The sequence below is a fragment of the Pelobates fuscus genome, chromosome 8 (genome assembly GCF_036172605.1).
Source record: "Pelobates fuscus isolate aPelFus1 chromosome 8, aPelFus1.pri, whole genome shotgun sequence".
NCBI lineage: Eukaryota > Metazoa > Chordata > Amphibia > Anura > Pelobatidae > Pelobates > Pelobates fuscus.
In genome coordinates, this window is record NC_086324.1 from 55,489,513 (window position 1) to 55,514,323 (window position 24,811).

Below are 24,811 nucleotides of genomic sequence, written 5' to 3' on the forward strand. Positions count from 1 at the left end.
TCGGTACGCATTTTATTAAATGTCGGCATTTAATAAATACCATTCTGCATAAAGCATACAGTCCCATGTGTGATTTATTCAAATGGTTACATTGTCTCAATGCAGTGGAGTTTGCCCAATATAAATATATATTATGGAGTTTGCTTACTATAAAGTGAACATATCTCCCATCAATATTCATATTAGTGTTTCAATGTTATAATAACAAGCTACTATCGGTAATACTTCCTACACTGGGGCACATTTCAATTATGCAAGTTTCCAAGACACACATATAAGTATACCTTAACTGGCAGTTTATAAGACATGCAAATTATTATTGGCAATATACTTTATTAAACTGAAAATGTATGAATATAGTGATAAAGACAATTATGAAATATACAGTCACATGTCTGAGAGGGGAACTGATGATTTAATGTGACTTTCTCACAAAAATAAATATTTTAACAACAAGCTTAAATTTAACGACATTGGATTGTTAAGCAATAGAAGGTATCATTTGAGAGGCTTGCCCGGTTTAGAATGTCACTTGTAACGTGGTCCTCACAAAAAAAATGGAATGGCATTGAAGTAGGTATTTCAAACCGATTTTACTAGTATGCTACGTTTCATCCTCGACTGGTCAGTAGCATATTTTGCTAATTTTCCCAATTCCTTCTGCTAATACCATACAGCTAGTTCCAATGTTTTATGTTTGTTGACCACATGATATCATCAATCTTATTCTGCAAGTGTCTTTGCATACCTCCCAAGTGTCCCTATTGTTGGCCCAAGTCCATCTATCCCTCTTTTGTAGAATCTTGGTATTTTTGGTGTCAGAGTTCCTTAGCAATAATACAGTAATGTGTCTAAACTAAAATAAATGTGTTTTAGAAATCAGTCTGTGTAAATAAGATTTTTTTTTTTTTTTTTTTTGTAAATTACATTTTAGTTGCATATATTATTAGTACCGGTAAGTCACCTACAATTTCTTAGGCCACACCTCTAAAAATATGTCCATCTTTGTTCATTTGAGATGTTGGGTATGCCTTTGCTACCCAACGTTCTCTTTTCTCACTTCATCCATCCATTTCCTCTTAAAGGACATTTTCCACCGTGTCTTTGAAAGTGAGTAGAAAATGCTGTGTGGTTTTGAAGGCAGAACCCCAGATTAAAACATAGGGCTATTGGAGAGACAAATGCATGCCAATGTCTTGAAAAAGGACCAAAAGTAGGACAATGCAATTTTTGTGACACTACACCCTTTACTAACCATAGCCACTTAACAGTGCCTACCGACAGCCATATACCGGTACATTTACACACACACATACAGACACACACTACACCCTTTACTGACAGTGTCCCACTTTTGTCCTTCTTTCTTCCACCAGTAAACGCAACACGAGCATGTCATTAAATTAAATTTGTGCAGGGTAACACAAACACATGACATGCTGTATTCTGCTTAAAAATATTTGTATATTTGACACCTATTTAAACTAAATTACTCTAAAACATGACAAATACGATACGAGGCTGGGAAGGGAAATATTTATCATGGCTGTCAAGATTGGACGCGGTAAAGATGTCGGTACTTCCTAAATTACAGTACTTGCTGCGTACACTGATGATCTTTTTGTCAAAGTCCTATTTAGCAGCGATCAGATCGTTTTGGGTAATAGTGGAGGGGATGGTAAATAAAGTCCTAGGAACCAATTGCAGATTAACACCCGAGCAATGTTTATTATTTATATATACCACACACACCGTACAAAAATAGAAGGGAAACTGTTTTTCCAGGTATTGATTGATGCAGTCACACTAATCGCGAGGGTGTGGAAAAAACTACAGGCCCCAACAAAACAAGCCCTGGGGACCCAAATCACCACAAATTGGGAGTAGGAGGCCATGGCGTATAAACACATAGCAACCGCAACATGCACCATGGAAGGGAAGGTAAGATGTGATGTATTTGCACAAGAACACGTATTTAATACTACTGGTACATGAGGGGTAGCGGCATACACACACAACTGCAGTACAAACCGTGGGAACAGACTATGAAGTCTCAAAGCTAAAAGCAGTTTAGGCCCATCCAATGATTTAGCACTCAGATAACAGTACGCAGTGGGATAGAGCGAAGAGTGATACCCACGCGGGACTCCCCTGCTTCCGCCCCAGTTGCTGTTTAGTGGATAGGTGAGTGCGCTGGATCTTGTGTATTATATATACCATTTACCGACCTTGTCCCACTTTTGTCCTGCGTTATTTGTTCCACCAGTAAACGCAACACAAGCATGTCATTAAATTAAATTTGTGTAGGGTAACACAAACACAGGACATGCTGTATTCTGCTTAAAAATATTTGTACCGACTGTCAATATACCTAAAGTTAGGTTGTGAGAATTGGCAGCAATAGGTATGCATTCATTGCCTGTCTAGATGCTACAGAATGGTATAGTAAAGACATCACACCTGGTTGTAGGATCCAAAGTCATTTATAAACATATGTGCATGCATAGAAAAAAAATATATAATTATACATTCCAGCAAAATGCAAACAAGTTTATATTACATACAGGAATATACTTTAAAAGCAGCCATGTGTCACTTTGGCATTCTTAAAAGCTTACATAAACAATAAGGCACACACATAGTAGTGGTTATAAGTGAAATAAAAAATAAATACTTTCAGAGTTTACAAATGTGTGAATTCAAAGTAGAATAATTATTTAGATCAGCTACTCTGGCCTTAAATCAAAAATTAATTTTGAATCCTCACTTTAGTAAATCACCCTGTTTGTCTTATTCATTGTATCCTTTTTTTTTTTTTCATTTATTTTTTTAATGAAAACACATGTATTCCAGCATTTAACACTTTCCTGAATTATCCTGATCAGCCAATACTGTGATAGCAGACCTTGGAAGAATTTTGTTTCACTGTGTCAATACCCGATAATATAGCTCAATACTTTAAATAACATCCGTAGGAAGCGTTGACTAGATCTTTCTTAAAACAATTCAACTTTTTTTTTGTAATATTGTCATCGCCAACATAAAAAGCTGGCTTCAGGTCCAGTTATAATTCCCTTTATAGAATGGATAGAGAATTTCTTAATACAATTATTTAGTAACTCTTACCAATTCACTGGTGCTCAGACGGTTTATAAAACAGTTAATAAAAAACAAAAACATTTCCTTTTTGTATAAAATGACAAATTTACTGAGATTTGGACTATTAAGGGTTACTCTAAGCAACATGCAAATTCAGTGATCTGAAGTGGTCATGGTGTTTGGAGTCTATATGTCCACTTAGCTGAAATATTTTTTTCAAAGGTTTATATTTTATACCACAAGTTAAATATCAGGGTCATAAAAAGTGAATACCCCAAATAATTAAAGAGTTTTATTTGCAAAATACCCCTAATTATACCAGATTAATTACTACCCATTTGACTACTTAATAGTTTTTATTTTGTCTACTTTAATAAAGTTTTTTTTAGGTAATTTTGATAGATATAGATTTTAGCTTTTTATTGGGGTTTTTAATTTCCAACCCACGCCCAATTTCAGCAGAAATAACAGTCTAAAATGCATAAGCGATCCCAATTAGGAAACCCTGTCCAGGGCTCACGTTCATGCAGCAATGCAGTCATTTCTGCCCGTGAGAATGCTTCTGCAATTCTCTGCACGTTGACAGCCCTTTACAAATATTTCTAGCTGCGCATTACCAGTCACATGCACTGCGCTACTAACTGCCACCACTTTGGCTACACCACTGATTTCATATTTTCAAAACTTTGGAGCCTGTAAAGAGTGACTAGATTACTCTCAGGAACAAAAAGGTGAGTTCATCTCATTTGAAAAACAGAGAAACATGCAGTGTATTCTTTAAGAAGTGTTCAACATGCACCCTTTGTCACAATTCAACATTTTGCCAATTTAAATGCGAATGCATCCAGCTGCAATTCTAAAAGCGTTCTTCCTGAATTTTATTCATGGCTCATTGATCAGCTCACTATATGCAGTGGGACAGGGCACTGGGTGCATCAGTGGACACACAAAAAAAAAATCCACATAAAAATAACACGTTAATTTGATTTCAAAAGCCACAGGCAATTCTAAGCACTTACAGCGTCAATTATAAAATATTGAAGATGCAGTAAACTAGCAGTTGCAATGAAAATATACATATATGAAAATATTTCTTAGCTATATATAGTCACAGTACCATCACAACAAGAAAGAAATAATAAAATGATATCAATATTCCATACCAGTCACTCACATATTTAAAGATGTCATAATATAAAAGATCTCATTTTAAAAGTTCACGTTTATCCCTAAACACATGTAACTTAGAAACAAACAGAAATGGCTGTTTACCTTTTTCATTAAATGCATGCAACACTGTCCCAAGCTCATAATACCTTTCTTCCTGTGGGTACCCTGGTCTATAGTGCAGTGATGTGAACAAATTTAACCCCTTAAGGACACGTGACGTGTGTGACACGTCATGATTCCCTTTTATTCCAGAAGTTTGGTCCTTAAGGGGTTAAAGCACTTGACTAGACCACAGGTTAGGGGTGCAAAAATGAACTTGACTCAACTGTCATTTCTGTTCCAGGGGTGAATGTTCACTACAACAAGGTATTCCCAGAGGCTAACTAGAAACAAGCAAGCCCCCTTTCTATAACTTCTTGCCTCTTTAAGGAACCTTAAAGGCACACTGAGCACTGCAACGTTCCGTATAGGTTATTGTACAAGTACTCTATGGGTTAAGTATTTCTATCATGCAATGTTGCAAGATGGGGTTGAGACTTGGTGGGGGGAGTCTGTTTTTATTTTTTTGGTCAAACCTCAAGAAAAACAGCCTCACGCACACAGAGAGGGTGCACCATAAATGCAAAACAAAATTCTAAACATTATGGTGCTAGAAGTTTCCCTTTAAAGAAAAACTCCAAACACCACAACAACTACAGTGTGCTGTAGTGCTTATGGTGCCAAGAGTGCCCTGTTGCCACTTCAGTGCAAGTCTTCACACGGGCTTAGCTCAGGCAAAGATCTTTTAGCAGTGTCAGAGGAAGGAACCAGCACTAAGTAGACCCCAGGAAAGGAGTCAAGCCATTAGCAAACAGTTTGACTAAGTACACTGGGCAATCCCAGCACCAGAATTACTACTGTGAGCGGTAGTGGTTATGGTATTTAGATTGTGCCTTTAAATCGAATCTGGACATTCAAACAGCAGCTTCTTTGAGCTCAGTTTAGGAAGACTTTGCTTTTCTGTAATAGGGGGAAATTCTGAGAGCAGATGGTATAGAGCAGGGATAGGCAACCTTCGGCACTCCAGATGTTGTGGACTACATCCTTCATAATACTCTTACACCCATAATGCTGGCAAAGCATCAAGGGAGGTGTAGTCCAAAACATCTGGAGTGCAGAAGGTTGCCTATGCCTGGTATAGAGTCTAGACAGAGTTTAACAAAATGTTATTCACTTAAGTGAACAGAGTGGTCATGTCACTTGGGAATTCTTGCAGATTTCAGCCTCAGATTGGCAGTCCACTTTAAACTGCGGTAACTGTGCCTTTGGTAATGTGTTTATCCAAATGAAAAATAAATAAATTGATCTAAAATAGTTACTGAATAACAAAAATAACTATTACAGTACCTCTTAAACAGTGTCAGTAATACCAGGCTATTGGGGTCACTTGTAGGGTTATATTGCATATTCTTTCATGTTACCCTTCTGTTCCCCACGTGGAGACTGGAAACCTGGGACCTGATAAGTAAACAGAACCTTCTATATTAACTCTGTTAACGCTCATCCTCAATGTAATTGGATACCTTGTCTCCTTGTTATATAAAAAAATAATAATCCAATAAATATCTTTGGAAAATTAAATTGGCAAAAAAAATAGTGACTACAGAACTTTTAGAGTCTAACTAGTAATAGATAATGCACTTAAACATTGTTTTTCTATTCACTTCGCTTCAATCTTGATGTGGAGTAGACCTTGTTAACTGTGATTTAAAGGGACACTATTAGCACCCAGACAACCATCTCAATGAAGTGGTCTGGGTGCCATATCTCTCTTGTTATATCCCTGCAATGTAAAACATTAATGTTCTGCAGGAACGGCAATGTTTACATTGCAAGGTTTAAATTTCTTTAGTGTCTGTCAGGGTTTATATGCCTTTAATTGGCTGTCAAATTGATAGTGACCATCTGATTGGCGCAGCGCGGTTTTCCATGCATGCGCGCTAGCCTCACAATGCTTTCCTGTGAGAAAGCAATGGAGTGGCTGAGGTCATCAAGGTAGACGTAACTTGTTTTCCATTATAAAATCACACGTAGGTTGTGCTAGGATATTTCTTTACCTAAAATTCATAAAACCGGTAATAATAAAAAATAAATAAAATAAAAAAACAACAACTATGCGGCGTTCAGGATCACAGTTTTTACAATAGCAGTCAAATGCAACAACAGGTCACATCATGTTAAATAGTGTTATTCTCTGCTCACTGAAGCTTTGAAGATCAGTAGTGCAATCCTTGCATATTCACATTATGCTCTGTTCAGGCATATAGCATGGCTGGTGTATGTATATTACTTACACACATATATATCTCATCAGGCAGAAGTTGAAATCGTTTCACAGTTCACTATTTTATAAACATGGGAAAAGAAAAAAAAAAAAAGGAAAAAATATGTAAACAGTATTATTCAAACGTCCATTCTCTGTGCTCATATTGAATCGAGCCGTATTGTTTATTCCAGTTCACCGAAGGTTCGACCGAGCGCTGAATTTTGTGCTGTGCCAGAGATGGCAGCAGCTGTACCACTGTGCCATGTGTTTGTTCTCTTACCTGTGGAATACAAAAGATCAGAACGCACCCACTCACAGAATTATTCACTAAGGTGAGAAAGGCCAGGAATTCTAATTAAATTGAAACATTTAGGCCAAATTAAAAAAATTATCTGCTTTCAATTCAGCTATGTTGGCCTTTAATTTGGAATTCACATTGAACTCACTCTGCAATTACAGAAATTCTCTCTTTAGTAATTAACCTTGATAATGTAATTGTCTATTCAACAATGCTGCCATGCAATTTCTGTTCCTACCATCCCTCTATGTCCCTGAACAAAACAAAAAAAAGTTAATTATACCTATTCCTACACTTGGCTCCACACCTCTCTAGCTGCTAAACCCCTTCCTTCTATTTCTCACTTGTTCTTTCTATTTATTATTCCATAGTAATCTAGATTATGGATGTTCTTAGTGATACTGTTTACTTTGGTGTTTGTGTGTAAATTCTGTTTCTACAGGTGCTTGTGATGTAAAGCTGGCCCTGGTCCTGCTACTACTATAACCATGATTTCTAGCTACACTGTGACAGACCTGAACTTACACCACTTCATCACAGCTGACAATGACAGTGTGCTGGGCTTTACGCAAACTATTTTAGAGATGGCCCCATCAACTACTACCCCACCACAGATTAGAAATCTCTGGTCAAATGTAACGGAAAAGGTATGCATATTGTCTTCTAAAATTTACGGTCGTGTTTTAGTGTTTAACATACAAGTTGTATGTATCTTCGTAAACTGTATAAACTTTCTACTGTTCATATGCTGAATGTAAAATTGAGATTATGATCTAAACTAAAGAGCATGTTGATGCACTTCGTGGTTAGCATAACCATATATATCTTTTTAAATTAATATCTATTTTATCTATATAGAAATCAAACTTGCTATAGTTTTCCATTTATATTTCCTTAGTCAGGAATCTCTTTATAAGTATGGGGCAACCTGAACGTATTTAAGAACTGATCTAGTAGAACTGATGGAACTGATGTAGAAGAGGTGGGCTATACTGGGACAAACCAGGGCCAAAAAAAGATTTTGATTTGAGATTAAATTTACTTACTGGTTTGAAGAAAGCGTGAGACAGCAAAGTACTTGCCGAAGGCCTGCACAAAAAGAAAAGAAAAAAAGAAAACTAAAAAGGCAGTCTGATATGTGGTGAGTAAACAAAACAACTAGGAGTTCAAAGTCTTTACAAAGGATCTTTTCTTCTAAGGCACGAATAAAATTAGACTATTACACGATGTGAAAGAGAAAAACCAAAAAAACGTTATTACCTAGTTTAACACCCATGAGTGGATTCAAATAATAATAATAATTAAAAAAAAAAAAAAGTTAATGCTGGTTAATAATATTGTATTGTATTGACTTTTCTATTACACTGTATGTCCTGCCTTATACAGCCATCTCAATTATTATTTTAATATTTATATGGCGCCATCAGATTCCGTAGCGCTGTACAATGGGTGGACTAACAGACATGTAATTGTAACCAGACAACGGGACGTATAGGAACAGAGGGGTGGAGGGCCCTGCTCAATGAGTTTACATTCTAGAGGATTCAATTAAAAATTGTTAAGAGTGCCGCTGGTTTGTCACCACAACTTTGTGCTTTTATTTCATTCAGTGCAATTTTACCACATGACAGGAGGCTTCATATTTGCATATCTTTCTTTACTGAAAACTCCAGCAGCATAGAAACATAACAACCAATCAGAAAAAAGTTATGGTGTCCATAAAAGGCCCTGTCTATGACATCACTTCCTCTTTCTTTGCTGCTCCAGCCTACAACAGTTCAGAGTATTATTACCTCTCTGATGTATTTATATATTTTTACTCTACCTTCACTTTGTAACTAAATATTTATCCATCTACTGCTCCTTGCTCTCTTTCCCTGTCCCCCTGTCTCCATATATTCAGTGTGTTACTACCACTTTATCTATTTTTGGTCGGGCGGTCCACGAGCGTCACGGCTGTCCGTGCCACGCTCGTCGCGCGGACCTGCCCTGCTGACACTCAGGGGACTGTGTGGGGACGGGTGGAGGGTGGCCAGGGTGGTACTGCGTTCTTCCGACGCGTTTTTTCTGCTTACTCGTGGCCGCGAGCGAGTAAGCACTGCTACATGCGGCCGGCGGCCCTGCTCACCCGATCACCGTTCCCTGCATCTGCATTAACCCCTTCAGGGGTCCCCCTCTCTAAGCACTTTCGTTCTTGTTTGAAATTAAACATTTTCTTCTCTGCTGTGACTGCCACATGGATTTAACTCTATCTTAGTGCCTTACACTGGATGATTATGTTGAGCATGCAAACAATTTAAATGTATTATGGTTCAGTCCATACAATACCACTATTATTATACAAACAATTACTGTGACATATACAGAATCAACTATATCACTGTACCCTTCCAAGGGCATATTGTGTTACTGTACCCAGGGCCGGTGCTTGGATTTTTAGGTACATAGGCGAAGATGCATTTTTCCGCCCCCCCCCCCCCCCAAAAAAAAAACATCTTCACCTATGTGCCTCTTAACCAGCCCCTCCCTGGTCCCTTCCCTGTCCCTCAGTGTTCTTCTCCCCTCCCCCCTCTTTTCCCTGTCTCTTGGTGTTTCTCTCTCATTCCCTCCCTGTCCCTTGGTGCACCCCACACCCCTTTAGTGGTCACACTCCCCTTCCTGGTGTGTCAGTGTGTACAGAGTGTAGCGGAGCGGAGCGCGGTACAGGAGCTTCAGTTTTCTGTACCCGGCCGAACTGACAGGGAGTGCTCTCTCTGTGAGCACCTCCTGTCAGTCTGGCCAGGTACAGGAAACAGAAGCTCCTGTACCGCGCTCCGCTCCGCTCCACTCTGTACACACTGACAGTCACACACTCAATGACAAACACACAGACGTCACTGACAGACACAGACTCATTGACAGACACACTGATAGTCACACACAGACTCAATGACAAACATACTCTCACTGATTTGACAGACACACACTCATACACTGACAAACACACTCATCATACACTGACAAACACACTCATCATACACTGACAGACACACACACACACGCTGTCACTCGCAGACGCACGCTGTCACTCGCAGACGCACACTGTCACTCGCAGACGCACACTGTCACTCGCAGACGCACACTGTCACTCGCAGACGCACACTGTCACTCGCAGACGCACACGCCGTCACTCGCAGACGCACACGCCGTCACTCGCAGACGCACACGCCGTCACTCGCAGACGCACACGCCGTCACTCGCAGACGCACACGCCGTCACTCGCAGACGCACACGCCGTCACTCGCAGACGCACACGCCGTCACTCGCAGACGCACACGCCGTCACTCGCAGACGCACACGCCGTCACTCACAGACGCACACGCCGTCACTCACACAGACACATACACTCACACTCACACACAGACACATACACTCACACTCACACACAGACACACACACACATACACTCACACACACACACAGACACATACACACAGACACACACACACTCACACACAGACACATACACACACACACATACACTCACACACACACACACAGACACATACACACACACATACACAGACACACACACACTCACACACTCACTAATTATTTTACAAATAAATATTTTCCACCCAGCCTCCCTACCTGGAGAGCTGGTGTGGATGATGAATCCTTCCCTGGGGTCCAGTGGGGCTGCTGGGCGGCGTGCGGCTGTGCTGTAATCAGACGCGGCGAGGGAGCTCTAACCTCTCTGCTCTGCTCCCTCGCGCGCTGTCTGCTGATTCCGCGGGAGCCGGAATATGACGTCATATTCCGGCTCCCGCGGTATCAGCAGACAGCGCGCGAGGGAGCAGAGCAGAGAGGTTAGAGCTCCCTCGCCGCGTCTGATTACAGCACAGCCGCATGCCGCACCGGGGGCCGAGATGGTGGCCCGGCAGGAGGGAGAGTTTCCCTCCTGTCGGTCACTGAAATTTTGCGCCCCCAGAGCCCGTGCGCCCTAAGGCGGCCGCCTGTGCCGCCTTATGGACGCGCCGGCCCTGACTGTACCCTACACAGGGCATATTATATTATATTATTGTACCCTACAGAGGGTCATATTATATTACTGTACCTGACGGTGCAAATTTATGTGGGTGTCCTCTGGGTATTTTTTCATGGCACACCACCTGGGGTGACCCCCCAGATATGCATGCAAGGTCACTGACAGACCATTACCTTTGATGTGGGTGTCCTCTGGGTTACCACGGCACGCCACTTGGGGTGAACCCCGATCATATGCACGGAGTCCTACGCCTCAACTTTACCACTGATTAATACAGGCATATATGGATGTTTAAACACTGCCTGTCAGTTTTACATTAAAGCAGTACCATGCCGGATACGATTTGACGGCAGGATCACTAAGGAAACTGAGGGTATTGCGGTCCCCTTCACAGGGATACATATATGTATATTTACTGTGCCTAGTGTACATATTGAACGTGGGTGTCCTCTGGGTAATTTTTCATGGCACACCACCTGGGGTGACCCCCAGATATGCATGCAATGCTTGTAAGGTGCCAATAATTATAATATGGGTGTCCTCTGGGTTACCATGGCACACCACCTGGGATGAACCCAGCCGAATAGACATGGGTCCTGCGGCTGCAGACCTTATGGAGACAGGCCCCACGCGCCTATATAATAAGCCTGCATAGTTAAAAACCGTGCATACAGCTCTGGCGTACATTTGTGGTGAACCCGGCTAGCCAGACCAACACCACTACCAGTAAGTCACGCCTGCACCGTGGCTCTCAGTAGCCAGATTAAACTAATAGAGGTGACCCCTCTACACTTGGCACGAGTATTCATACTCTCAGACAAACTAAAGCAGGCAATTCAAGCCGTTTTACCTGGGTGATCCCCAGTTCTACCAGGAGTCTAGCACCCCTACGTGCTGACCCTCACACACTACTCCCACTGACTACCACCGTCTCCCATCAGGACGGGAACGAGTCATGACGGACACTCTCAACCTTCCCAAGATTTCTAGGCAATGATAAAGGCCACAGTAGCGGCCTCAGTGGAGAAGGTTCTGTTATGAACTCTGCCCCACACTGCTTGATGGAGACCTCAGGCCCACAAGCCTTCAAGTCAAAACGGCAAGGGAAGGGCTCCAGCCCCCCTGCCACTAAGGTCAAGGGCAAGACACCCATCGAACAGACCAAATAGGCGGAGCACCGGGAATTCAAACCCTGTCCGCCACAATCTTCCGACAAGGAAGACTATTACCCACCACGTACTTTGGACCTGGTAGATGAGCGACACGAAGACAGCTCACCGTCTGAGGATGTGGAACGGCAAGACCTACCCCACACTTCCTCGAAGTACGTTAGGGAAACCTTACTCTGTGACGGCGGCTGAGGCAGAGATAGCAGTAGCAGCACTAAACCAGAGTAGCCGAAGACGGAACGTTCCTGGACGAACACTATTGGCTGCGCAACCCTCTGGGGATGGAAGTATGCGCACGCCTCAAGACCGAATACCCCAGACATATGCTACCAGGCAAAGTGGCAGTTGCGCCCGAGCTCAACAACACTGTGGTAGTCTTCATTGCACGCTCGGGACGAATCCCCGCAATGGTGGGGAGTAAGGCCTGAGGTCGACACGCGATAAAGTACTTGATTTACCGGTCCTGATTGCAAGATACTCTATTTTGCGGATCTGGCACTCAACCAGGGTACACAACTCAACCCTACCACCTCCAGACAATGGGCTCGATATGCCTCCTGGGCAACGCAAATTACGCCCCTTCACCTCCATTGCGCACGCTGGCGGAACAGGAACACCTCGTGGACAAGGAAATCCGCACCCTCTTCAAGAAGGGCGCAATTCAACATGCACCGGAGGGGAAGGCTTCCTCAGCAAATTTTTCCTGGTCAAGAAGAAGCCAGGAGACTACATCAATGGAACTCCTACGTGGTATACAAACGCTTCAAGATGGAGGAAATTCGTCTTCTACAAGACCTCCTAAGCGGTAACGACTGGTTTACACATCTGGACCTCAAGGACGCACGCTTGTCAGTACCTGTTGCCCTGGACTGCCGAAGTTTCCTCCGATTCCAATGGTGAGGACAAACATGGCAGTTTACGACTCCGTGGTGCTCGCGAAGCTACTGAAACCAGTGAGGGCACACATCCGTAAATTTGGGCGTGCGATGCCTCGTACACCTGGAAGACTTGCTGATTCTTTACGAATCCAGGCTACATTTGCAGACAAATTTGTCATTCACTTTCGGGACTCCATGGGTTTTTTGTGGTACACAGACAAAGATCGCTTCTCCATCTGAATCGGGCCAGTTCCTCGGTTTCGACATCGGCTTGGAGAACTACGTTCTGCGCCGGTCTACGGCAAAGAGCGCCTCTATAAGTATAGCTGTCGGACGCGCTCTAAGGTTGGATGCAATTCCTCTCAGGATACTCGCCGGATTGTGGGATTCCTCCCCTCCTCCATACAAGCGATATTCCCTGGCCCACTACACTACAGGGCCATGCAGCGACTGAAGGGCCAACCGTGATTTCCCGGATCGCCTGGAGATGTCTCGCAAAGTCCCTCTATTACTCCCTACCTTCCCTCTACTTCCGACGGGACCTCGAGGGGAAGCCCACTCCCTTGTCATGGAAGGACAACTGGCACTAGTTGCCTGGACGATTTCAGGGGCTCCTGGTCGGTTCACGACCTATTGCATCATCTAAGACCTCCTATGGGACTCATAGGCTCCCGGCACCAGGAAAGGCTATATTTCTGCCTGGTCGGCCTGGAGTGATTGGTGTGTGCAAAGGGATTCCGATCCCTTTACCGCACCTGTCCCACTGATCCTCAACTATCTGTCACACCTGGTCTCGTTGGGTCGGTCATATCGATCCCTCAACGTGATCAGATCCGCCATATCGGCTGCGCACGTTCCGGTACAGGGCAGACCAGTAGGTGAAGATACACTGGTTTGTCGACTACTACGGGGTGCCGAATTGTCGAGACCCCGGCACCCAAGTATTCACGCCTCTGGCAGGTGGATGTGGTGTTGAGATTCCTTAGGGAATGGCCGGACAATCCTTGTTTGTCACTGAACAAGCTTTCAGCCAAACAAGCCCTCTTATTATGCCTTGCCTCATTTAGACAGGTGGACGTTAGGGCTTGCGATATGAATGGTTTCTCTCTCACACCAGACGGGGTTACCTTTACCATGTCGAGACGAACTAAGTTCGATTCGTCTTCAGTGTCATACCCATGCTTTGTGTCAGACGCCACACTATGCGTGGTCAGAACACTAATGGGGTACACCGATATCTCTACCCCTTCGAACTCATTCGACGGGTCACCTTCTGACTTCTTACGTGAACCCTCATGGACCGGTGTCTACCGCAACACTGGCCAGATGGGTCCGCTGGCTATTGTCTTTAGCGGGCGTCGAACCTTGTTTCGGAGCCCACTCGGTCAGGGGAGCGGCGGCCTCACAAGCCTTTTCGGCCGACGCTTCCCTAGCCGACATTATATGCTGCACGGACTGAGCGTGAGAGAGTACGTTTAGAACGTTCTATTTCGGCAAACATCTCATACTTCCTTCACATTGGTCAATTCAAAGCTTTAAAAATGCAAATATGAAGCCTCCTGTCATGTGGTAAAATTGAAGATTATATTAGCTTTAGTGTACTAATAATCTTAATTTTAGTAATAACAGGAGGCAAATATTTCCCACCCTGTAGGATCCCTCCCATGTTTCTCGTGTTTCTCGTGTTGAACAGAATATGTCCTTTATGTTCAGGAAGGCAAGTACGTATGGTTTGTATGTTTGCTACTTAGACCTGTATCTTGTGGGTCTTGTATAGGTTGAATATTAGACATGAACCTTGCATTATGTTGTGTTTATAGATTCTTAAATATCATTGCTTTAGAATAAATATATATTGATATGTTTCACATTCTAATGTTCGTTGGTATATCAGATGCTTAATGCTTATGGTATGCGGACAAGTTATCACGCCAGAGACCTTTCACCTTTTTCTTTTAGCGTGAACGTCTTCTCATCGAGACAAAGATTCACCTTCCATACCTCTACTGGAGTTGGATATTCTAATATGTTGTTGAACTGTTGACGTAATATGATTATGTCTCTTGTTGTTATTTGTTGTTTCGCTTCAAAGAAAGAGGAAGTGATGTCATAGACAGGGCCTTTTATGGTTATTGGTTGTTATGTTTCTATGCTGCTGGAGTTTTCAGTAAAGAAAGATATGCAAATATTTGCCTCCTGTCATTACTAAAATTAAGATTATTAGTACACTAAAGCTAATATAATCTTCAATTTAATGGCTTTGTAGTCTTGGCCAAATTTAGGTAATACCCGAAACCTATTTATCATATCTAGAAATTTGCCTGTAGACCATACATTCTATTTACTATGATAAATGTCTGATTGGATTTAGAATTATTATTATTTTTTTTAATAACCCTTATTATCCTCTAGAGAAAAGCAAAATACATTTAGAGCAAGCAGATTCTGTATAATTGCTGAGCAAATCATAATAATTGCTACAAAACATATTGGTCAGTCATCCTGTGATGTAGGTAAATAAGAATGAGGAAAGAGGGGAAAAATACAAAAATTAAGTACAAAAAATAAAGAGACCTTATATGTACCATAACTACTACAGCTGATTGGAATGGTTATAGCATAAGGAGTCTATGGGTACCCTCAAACAAACAGCTGATAATGCTGTGTGCTACTTATCCTGTTTTAGTTAATTGTTTACTTTCTTTATCAATAAATATTGATTTCTAAATAAAAGCTTCTACATCATATCAGACATAACCGTTTCAACACAAATAATTTTAACTTAAAAAAAAAAAAATAGGCAAACTGAAACATTTACATCATTTACCTTTTTTCAGGATCCTGTTGAAGACAAATTTCAACAAAATTCTGTAGGGCTGATGAAAATGTTTTTGGAGAGGGGGTTCTTAGTCTTTCACTTGTCATTGTTTGAGTCATGCTTGCAGCAACCACACTCTCCCCAATTCCTGAATCTACTCCTGAACGGGAAATTTTCATCGGAGACTCTTCACAGGCAAACGTGTTACCATACAGAAGACTGTGCGGCGGGCCTTTCAATTTTTGCAGCAGCATCTACGGATATTGCACAGTGACATAGAATGTTTAGCATTAGGATGTGGTGAGATCAAAAGGTGACAAAAGTTCCGACTGACTTGGATAAATTCTCCAACATACGTTTGGACGGTATCTACACATCGTAAGGCAAATATATTTAAATTAATGGAGATGTTTGCATTGTTTATCCATTTCAATACTTTTCATGACATTTCAAATCTGAAAAAAAAAAACTAAAGACTCTGAACAATTGTTTTCTAACATCCTTCATAGCAGGGACATGTACAATTATATATGTTGCTATATGTGTACCGCAATATATTACAATTGTTAATGAACAGCATTGTACTTTTGGATATATAAAAGGTTCTTAAAAAATCAATCATAGATATCTTTGTTATAAAGGAGCAGGTCATTGTATCAGAATTTGTTTTAATTGTCCCAAGACCATGATTGTGTTCTACATATGCGATTATATGCCAGACTGCTGACAGCTGTAGAGAACAAGAACTTTATAACATTCATTTGTGTTAGGTGCTTATGATAGTACAGTGTGAAATACCATAAATAAATGTAGGATAATAAAAAGAGCAAGTCGGTTGTGGTGGTAGGCCTGAGAAAGAAGAGGGCCTACCCAGGGAAAGAAAGATAGAAAGAAATAAATGTTAAAATGTGGTGTGGTGGGAGGGTCATTCAACGCTGACCTCGAACGGTAAGGAGCAAGGTAAGGGGAGTGCCTTAAGTAGGCTAGGGGTAGCAAACCAGCACCTCCCACAAATCCAGGCAAAATTGCCTTAATACATATGTTTAAGAATTAGAACATTAAAACATATGGGCATTCTGCATTGAATGAATAAAACAAAATAATAAAAAGTGGAATGGCTGTTATAATAATAATAATAATTGCGCACATTTTACAATATTGCAATATATCTTGCTTTGTGAGCAATATGAAATGCAGACAGGAGAAGTAAAATATAGTGTAATTTATCATGAAAATAGGGTGACTGTGAATGGACACTCGCGAGATCCTATTTCCACATGTGGGGACAGAAATAAAAAGCACCATGCTGTAATTTGAATACAGACACATTTCTTATAATAATCTCTCTGCGTGTTTTATAAGCACCCCACATGTTATGTTTTCCTTTTTTATACAGAGTTTAACGCATTATTTCTAGGAGGTAAACACGAGTTTACTAGCAAAAAAAATGAAATATAACCTCCATGTTCACAAGTTTATTGCATTCACTAATATGTCATTACATGACATCTGTATTTCCTTGTTAAATATAAAAACGGTGACTCACCTGAGTGCGGTGCATGTCCATGAATGGTACACGGCCAGTAGCCAATTCACAGGCAGTGATGCCAAGGCTGTAGATATCGGATTTCACATTGTACCCAAAGAGGTCCTGATTAAAACAAATATTTAATCTGTTGATATCAGAGCAATGCTCATTCATTAGATTCATATCTTAAACACTTTGGGATCGATTACAATCTAGAATTGTTAGCTGCCAACAGAAGTTGCGCAATCGCAATCATATTTGGATATTATTGGCATTCACTTTTGCTCTTATTGGTTCAATAAAAAAGGGCTCTACCCTGTACGTTACCCAGTGAGGCTGAAGCAACAACATTCAAAAGATTTATTGACACATTAACAGAACCTTTTTTCTCACATTGATTTCAGCAATAAAAAAGGACTAGACAAACCACATACAACATGTTTAACCAATTACCATATACCCCCAAAATTATCAAATGGTTTTGTAAATGAACACAACAAACACCATCACTGAGCATAGGCGTAGTAAGGTCATGAGGTGCCAGGGGAGGCAAGTTTTTTGTTGTTGTGCACCCTCTCAATTCCACAACATTCAGAGTGTAGAGATGAGTCAGAGCCCGACTCTGCTCTCAAGTCTCCCTTGGACATAGGGGGGAGGAGGGAGGGAGAGAGAGGAGAAAGAGCAGCAGACTATTTGTCTCTGGTTAACACGGCAAAGTTCTGACACTGTAGTGGCATAGGCTTCCTTGCTCCAATTTCTTCAAGCATTACAGACCCCCAACATGTCTGCTAAGCTGACGAGGGAGATCCTTTGTCCAGTAAAGAATAAAGAGCCATCTCTGGGCTGATACTGCCATGCAGAAGCTTGCAGAATACATCCTTTGACCACCACGGTCAATCTCAGCCCACATCCATAGCACCTGAATGGGCACTGCCCAAATGCCAGTCTGAGATACTTAAATAGTTGCTCTCAGCCAGTGAGCCAACAGAAGTTCCTGCTTAGAAACATCAAGCTCTCTGGCATTCGTAGTGAAGGCAGAAAGATGTGCCCGGCTTACCCCAAGCCATTCAACAACAGGTTGACTACTTAGTGGGGTGCGAGAGCATTCCTGGCACCATTACATCTACAGCAATCTGTAGTGGTTATGGTGCTTGGAGTGTTCCTTTAATGCAAGTAAAAGAGAAATAATCAGATACCACATAACAAAACAGATAACACTGCAATATTAAACCCATATGCCCGATTTTATGCAGGTAACTGTATAAACTGTATGTGGTATAAAGTATATTAACTATTCGCATTTAACACACGTGCTGCTGTAAATTGGGGATTCAAAATCCAAATCTAGCAGCTGATTTCTTGCAAAGAAAAGGGAGCAGATTATTTCAGCATTTTAATATATATTTTCACACTCCGTGGAAATTATTGCATGGTCTAAGAATACATATTTGCCCGTGGCTGTAAAGTATGCTCAACTTTGTGGAAAGATTACAAGATGACATGGTATAATCCTGAAAACTCTGTCAGTTTCCCATTGGAAGGAATGGGGATTCAGGACATTTCCCAACAGGCATTTAAAAATGAAAAAAAAAAAAAATAAAATGATTTTCTTAGACAGTCATTCTCTCGAAAAGGGCGTTAAAGAAATACACACCTGCCTCAGTAGTTCTGGAGCAAACCAAGGAAGCATTGCAGTGCTGAAATTTGGAAAATCATATACCACCTTAGCCTTTTTTCCCCTTCTTATCAGACTGTATAGACGACTAAGGCCAGAAAGAGATACAAGACCTTCTTCTGATATCAGGATATGGCTTCCTTTAACATTCCTGTAACAGACAGAATTAGATAAAAAGCTTTATTATTACGTAGCAGAATTCAAATAGATATCTATAGAACTATTAAGAGATATCTATAGAACAAATTCTAACTTTCGGTTCTTTAACAGAAGCAAACTAAACAAAACAATTTAAAAAGTTAAAGGAACGCTATAGTCACCTAAACAACTTTAGCCTAATGAAGCAGTTTTAGTGTATAAATCATGCTTCTCAGGTTTCACTGCTCAATTCACTGCCATTTAGGAGTTAAATCATTTTGTCTCTGTCTATGCAGCCCTTGTCACACCTCCCCTGGCTATGATTGACAGAGCCTGCATAAAAAAAAAAAAATGGTTTCATTTCCAATCAGATGTAATTTACCTTAAACAATTGTATCTCTTTCTCTGTAAATTCAACTTTAATCACATACAGGAGGCTCTTGCAGGGTCTAGCAAGCTATTAACATAGCAGGGGATAAGAAAATCTAAATTAAACAGAACTTGCAATAAAGGAAGGATAAACTGTAGATGACTCTTTACAGGAAGTGTTTATGGAAGGCTGTGCAAGTCACATGCAGGGAGGTGTGACTAGGGTTCATAAACAAAGTGATTTAACTCCTCAATGGCAGAGAATTGAGCAGTGAGACTGCAGGGACATGATCTATACACCAAAACCGCTTCATTAAGCTAAAGTTGTTTTGGTGACTATAGTGTCCCTTTAAGTTAAATGCATGTGTCCAGCCTGAGCAGCTTAGAGACAGCAGTTTGTTTAATACAGTGCTGTAGACATGTTTAAAGTGCTTTTACACAGCTGTAGCGTCAAAGGACCAGAAGAGAGGCAAACAAATGATCTATAGAAAGGAAAAATGACGGTGATACCAGGACTGGGGAAATACAGATATATTATCAGTGATTGAGATACACATAAGGGTTGTTTAAATGGCATTATGTGAGCAAGCATGGGTCAGAATTATTTTAATTTTGTTTATATTTTATATTATACATCAGTAATCAACTGAAACCAGCAGCAAAACAGTTATTTGTACATGAGATTAGTATTCGTCCAATAATATACATTCGCAATATTAAAATGTTTTGCACAATTCTGCATGTTATATTAGAAGATACATTTGAAATGCAGCATTAAGATTTTGAGTTAGAAATTCAGACCCAAGTATTGTATGTGTGTCCCATATGATAAAGAGGCTTGATTTGCTGCTGAATTTTTTAGAGATGTGGTCTATCACTAGGCTCAACATAGTTAGATATGGTTTGAAAGGAGGATAGCCCCTATTGCTGATCTAGTAATAACTGCCCCTCTCAGCGTTTCAGATTATGTATATCATGTCTTATGTAAGCCAGGTTGCATGTTTCCTCGAAGGATATGTACAGAAATGAATAATAATAAACAACATGAAGATAACTCTGTAAATTGTGGTCCACACCATTCCTGTATTAAAGCTGTATTGTGACTGTAAAATAGAGGTTAGGGTGTTCTTAATCTTGGTCTCCCCTAGCTCCACAACATCTAGGGGCACCTTAAAGAAATTAAATCACAGGGGCCCACTTTGGATATATGTGTTATTCCTCCTCTGCGTAGCCCAGGGGATCTCCTCCATGAAACACATGACCTCTACTCTTTGAACCCATTATTCAACAGACCATGTTTCCATAACAACAGAATTAGCGTGTGTTGTGCGGCTTGTGCCTAATCATTAAATTCATGAAGCGTCAATATCAAAAAGCAATAATGAATTATCCTATGGTTTTTAAAGATATTGGTGATCACCAAAACCCTATTCGGGATGAGAGAATTGAGTATTTGAGAAAGGGAAAGACACGGACATCAAGAAGTACTTGTAAATAATCAATACAAACTTTATTGACTAACAAAGACAATTAATAAGTAACCATTCAGCTTAAATAAACTCTTTAATATTCAGCTAAAAAAAAACAAAAAAAAAAAAACAACAGCCTGAGTATACATCACCATAAGAGAAGCTTGCTGCACTCGACTGAAAGAACTTCTGGCAGTCAGGCTTGAAGTGGACCCTCTCTTACTGGGAAATCAGCAGAACCAGCAATACGCGTCTGTATCACAGGTGGGTAGTACTCCAAAAGTGCCAAGTTTTCTCGTCTTTTCTAAGAAACTTAAAGGATCACTATAGGGTCAGGAAAACAAAGCGGTTTTCCTGACACTATAGTGCCCTGAGGGTGCCCCCACCCTCACTGTCCCTCTCCCGTGTCGCTGAAGGGGTTAATACCCCTTCAGCAGCTTACCTTATTCCAGCGCCAAGCTCCCTTGGCGCTGGTGACCTCTGCTCCCCCACCGACGCCAGCTCCCTCTGCCAACGTCAGCGGAGCAGAATGCGCATTTGCGGCAAATGCCGCGCGCGCATTCAAAGTGTCCATAGGAAAGCATTTCTCAATGCTTTCCTATGGATGCTCTGCGTGATGGAGGAATAATATGCCTCCAGCATCACAGATGCGCCTCTAGTGGCAGTCTGGAAGACAGCCACTAGAGGCTGGCTTAACCCCTAAGCCTCTGGAACTGCTATGTTTGCATCTGAAGGGTTAAAACCTGAGGGACCTGGCACCCAGACCACTTCATTGAAGTGGTCTGGGTGACTATAGTGTCCCTTTAATAATCAATGGGATGAATAGTCTGTACTTTCCCACCAAATCTTCTTATAGGTGCAGCCAGCAAAGACCTTGCAAAAGCAAGGCAATACCATGCCAGGTCTGTGCGGTTATTATCTCTTATCTAAAAAGCTAGCTCTGTTCTCATAACTATCTCATGATGGCATGCATGAGAGTCATTCTGGTGCTGTGTTTTGTGGTTATTAACATTTTTAGTACTGTGTACCGGCGCCATCTTAACTATCTAGAATAGTTTAATTTGCTCAATAGTGATCAATCATTCTTAATTAATATGGATTATTATTATCACAGTGTGCTAGCCAAACCTAGCAAATACCAAAGGAGAGCTTGTCTAGGTGCCTCTTGAAGGTCCTTGGTCACCCCAATAGAGCCTGCAACGAAACCTCCAGTATGAATTTAATAATATCCTGCCAATAGGTTCTAATGGCTGAGCAATACCACCCGATATGATCTATAGTGCCTTCTTCAGATGAGCACCGTCCACACAGGTCACTAACTGATGGAAAATGGAATGTAATAGTAAAGGTGTTCTGCACCACCAGGAAATCACCTTATAATATGCCTCCTGTCTGTGAATTCTAATTAGGCATCAGATAACTCTATTGCATATAAAATTTCAATCACTGGGTTGAGCTGAATATGTAGAGGCCTTCCCAGGCCTTTATGAGGGTTGTGGTCTGGCTGAGGGCTGCATTTTGTATAATAAAGTGCATCTTGGACAGCAGTCTCTTTGAGGTATGGATAAACTCTAAAAGGCAGGAAGATCTCTAGGCTGGCAATTTGGTCAGAATTTAGCAGACAGGAAATGACTGAACGTGTCAGAGAGGCATCACCATTTATAATAATGTGTGTTTGGCAGATTAACAGTAGATGGAGCTGTTGTAAGATAAAAAGCAATTATCTGAATCCGTCTAATGTTATTTCAGCAAGCATAACAAACAAAGACTGAATCAATCAGATCTGCTGTGCCCAATATTTAATCAGTATTATCGATAATAAAAATTGCATATACACGGAGTTAAAAACAATAATGAAACTAACCATTTCTACTTATTAATGCCCACAAGTGGTAATTCTTAGAGATAATAAAAGGCTTTTTGTGTAACTCATTATTTTTATGTTATTATTTATATAGCGCCAATAAATTCTGTAGCGCTTTACAATGGGTGCACGAACAAACATTTAGTTGGAACCAGACAAGTTGGACACATAAGAACAGAAGGGTTGATGGCCCTGCTCAATAAGCTTACATGCTAGAGGGAGTGGAGTAAAGTGACACAAAAGGTAAGGATAGTATTAGACTAATGACAGTTGCAAGAGAGGAATCAGTCGGGAGCTATTAACAGTTTAATTGATATGCTTTTATGAAGAAGTTGTTTTTTAATGATTTTTTGAAGGAGTAGAGACTGGGTGAGCACCTAACGGAGGAGGGAAGTGAGTTCCACAGGAACGGTGCAGCCCTCAAGAAGAAGTCTTGAAGGCGAGCATCAGAGGTGGGAGTATGGACAGAAGATAGACGTAAGTCTTCAGCAGAGCGTGAGGGCCTAGACGGGACATACTTGTGTATAAGGGAGGATAGATAGGTGGGAGCAGCATTATATAGAGATTTGAAAGCAAGAACCAGAATTTTAAATTGAGCCCTTTATCTTACAGGAAGCCAATGTAGGGACTAACAGAAGGGTGAGGTGTGGGAAGTGCGGGCGTATAGGAAGATGAGCCTCGCTGGCGCATTCATTATGGACTGTAACGGCGCAAGTTGGGAGCACGTAAAACCACTGAGAAGCGGATTACAGTAGTCAAGGCGAGAAAGGCCAGTGGAATGGACCAGCACCTTAGTCGCATCTGGCGTTAAGTAGGGTCGGATGCGCACAATATTTTTGAGATGGAAGCGGCAGGATTTGCCAATAGACTGAACATGAGGTGTGAAAGAGAGGTCAGGGTCAAAGAGAACACGTGGTGGAGCTGATGGTAGCACCGTTGACTTGGAGGGAGACAGACACAGGAGTAGCAACACTTGAGGGAGGAAAGACCAGAATTTCAGTTTTGGTCAAGTTGCGTTTAAGGAAGTGGGCAGCCATCCAGTTAGAAATAGCAGAGATGCAGTCAGAGACACTATTCAAGAGGGAAGGGGAGAGATCAGGAGAGGACAGATATGTCATCCGCATAGAAATGATATTGGAAGCCAAAGGAGCTAATGAGTTTACCATGGGAGGCGGTATAAATAGAGAACAGTAGGGGACCAAGGACTGAACCTTGGGGGACACCAACAGAGAGGAGTTGGGGAGAAGAAGCAGAGCCAGAGAAAGAAACACTGAAAGAGCGCTGGGAAAGGTAGGAGGAGCACCAGGAGAGAGCAATATCTTGTAGACCGATATTGCGGAGGATCAGAAGAAGCTGTTGATGATCAACAGTGTAAAAAGCCACAGAAAGGTCAAGGAGAATTAGGATAGAGTAGTGACCATGAGATTTTTTTCCACAGAGTGCTTAGAGCGGAAACCAGACTGAAGCATGTCTAGCAGAGAGTTGGACTCGAGGAAGTCTGTCAATCTCGCATACACAACTCTTTCAAGGATCTTGGACACAAAAGGCAGTAGCAAGATAGCACGGTAGTTGGACAGGGAGTTAGTGTCAAGGTTGGGCTTCTTTAGAATTGGGGTTACAGTTGCATGTTTGAAGGGCGATGAAAATATGCCAGAGGAGAGTGAGAGATTGAGAATTTTAGTGAGAGGTAGAGAAAGAAGAAGACAGGGTATGGATGAGATGCGAGGGAATTGGATCAGGGAGCGGGTGGTGGGGCGGGAGGACTGGAGCAGAGCAGAAACCTCTTCCGCTGTAGTGGGTGCGAATGAACATAGAACTGCAGAGGGAGTGAGGTTAGGGGAAGCATTGTAAGGGGAAAAAGAAAGATGAGAGCTCTCTTCCCTGATTGTAAGTCATATAGCAATGGCTAGGATGTATACCCACGAGAACAGCTTTTGCCAATGCTAGCTAGCGGATGCAGTTTGTAATATTCAATAAATGCATTAATATAAGAGCAGGTGGCTG

The 24,811-nt window shown here is 41.5% G+C and overlaps 1 protein-coding gene across 3 annotated transcripts in view; it reads right to left on the reverse strand.

Moving 5' to 3' along the window:
* Positions 1-3,792: 3,792 nt before the first annotated feature.
* Positions 3,793-24,811, reverse strand: part of STRADB (STE20 related adaptor beta) — a 41,104-nt gene continuing 20,085 nt past the window's right edge. For all 3 annotated transcript variants that reach the window (XM_063429854.1, XM_063429856.1, XM_063429855.1), the window contains exons 8-12: positions 18,947-19,118; positions 17,311-17,415; positions 15,774-16,018; positions 7,919-7,961; positions 3,793-6,854 (exon numbers count right to left, since the gene is read on the reverse strand). In XM_063429854.1, the coding sequence (XP_063285924.1) occupies positions 6,708-6,854; positions 7,919-7,961; positions 15,774-16,018; positions 17,311-17,415; positions 18,947-19,118 (712 nt within the window). In that variant the 3' untranslated portion in view covers positions 3,793-6,707. The remainder of the gene's footprint in view (positions 6,855-7,918; positions 7,962-15,773; positions 16,019-17,310; positions 17,416-18,946; positions 19,119-24,811) is intronic.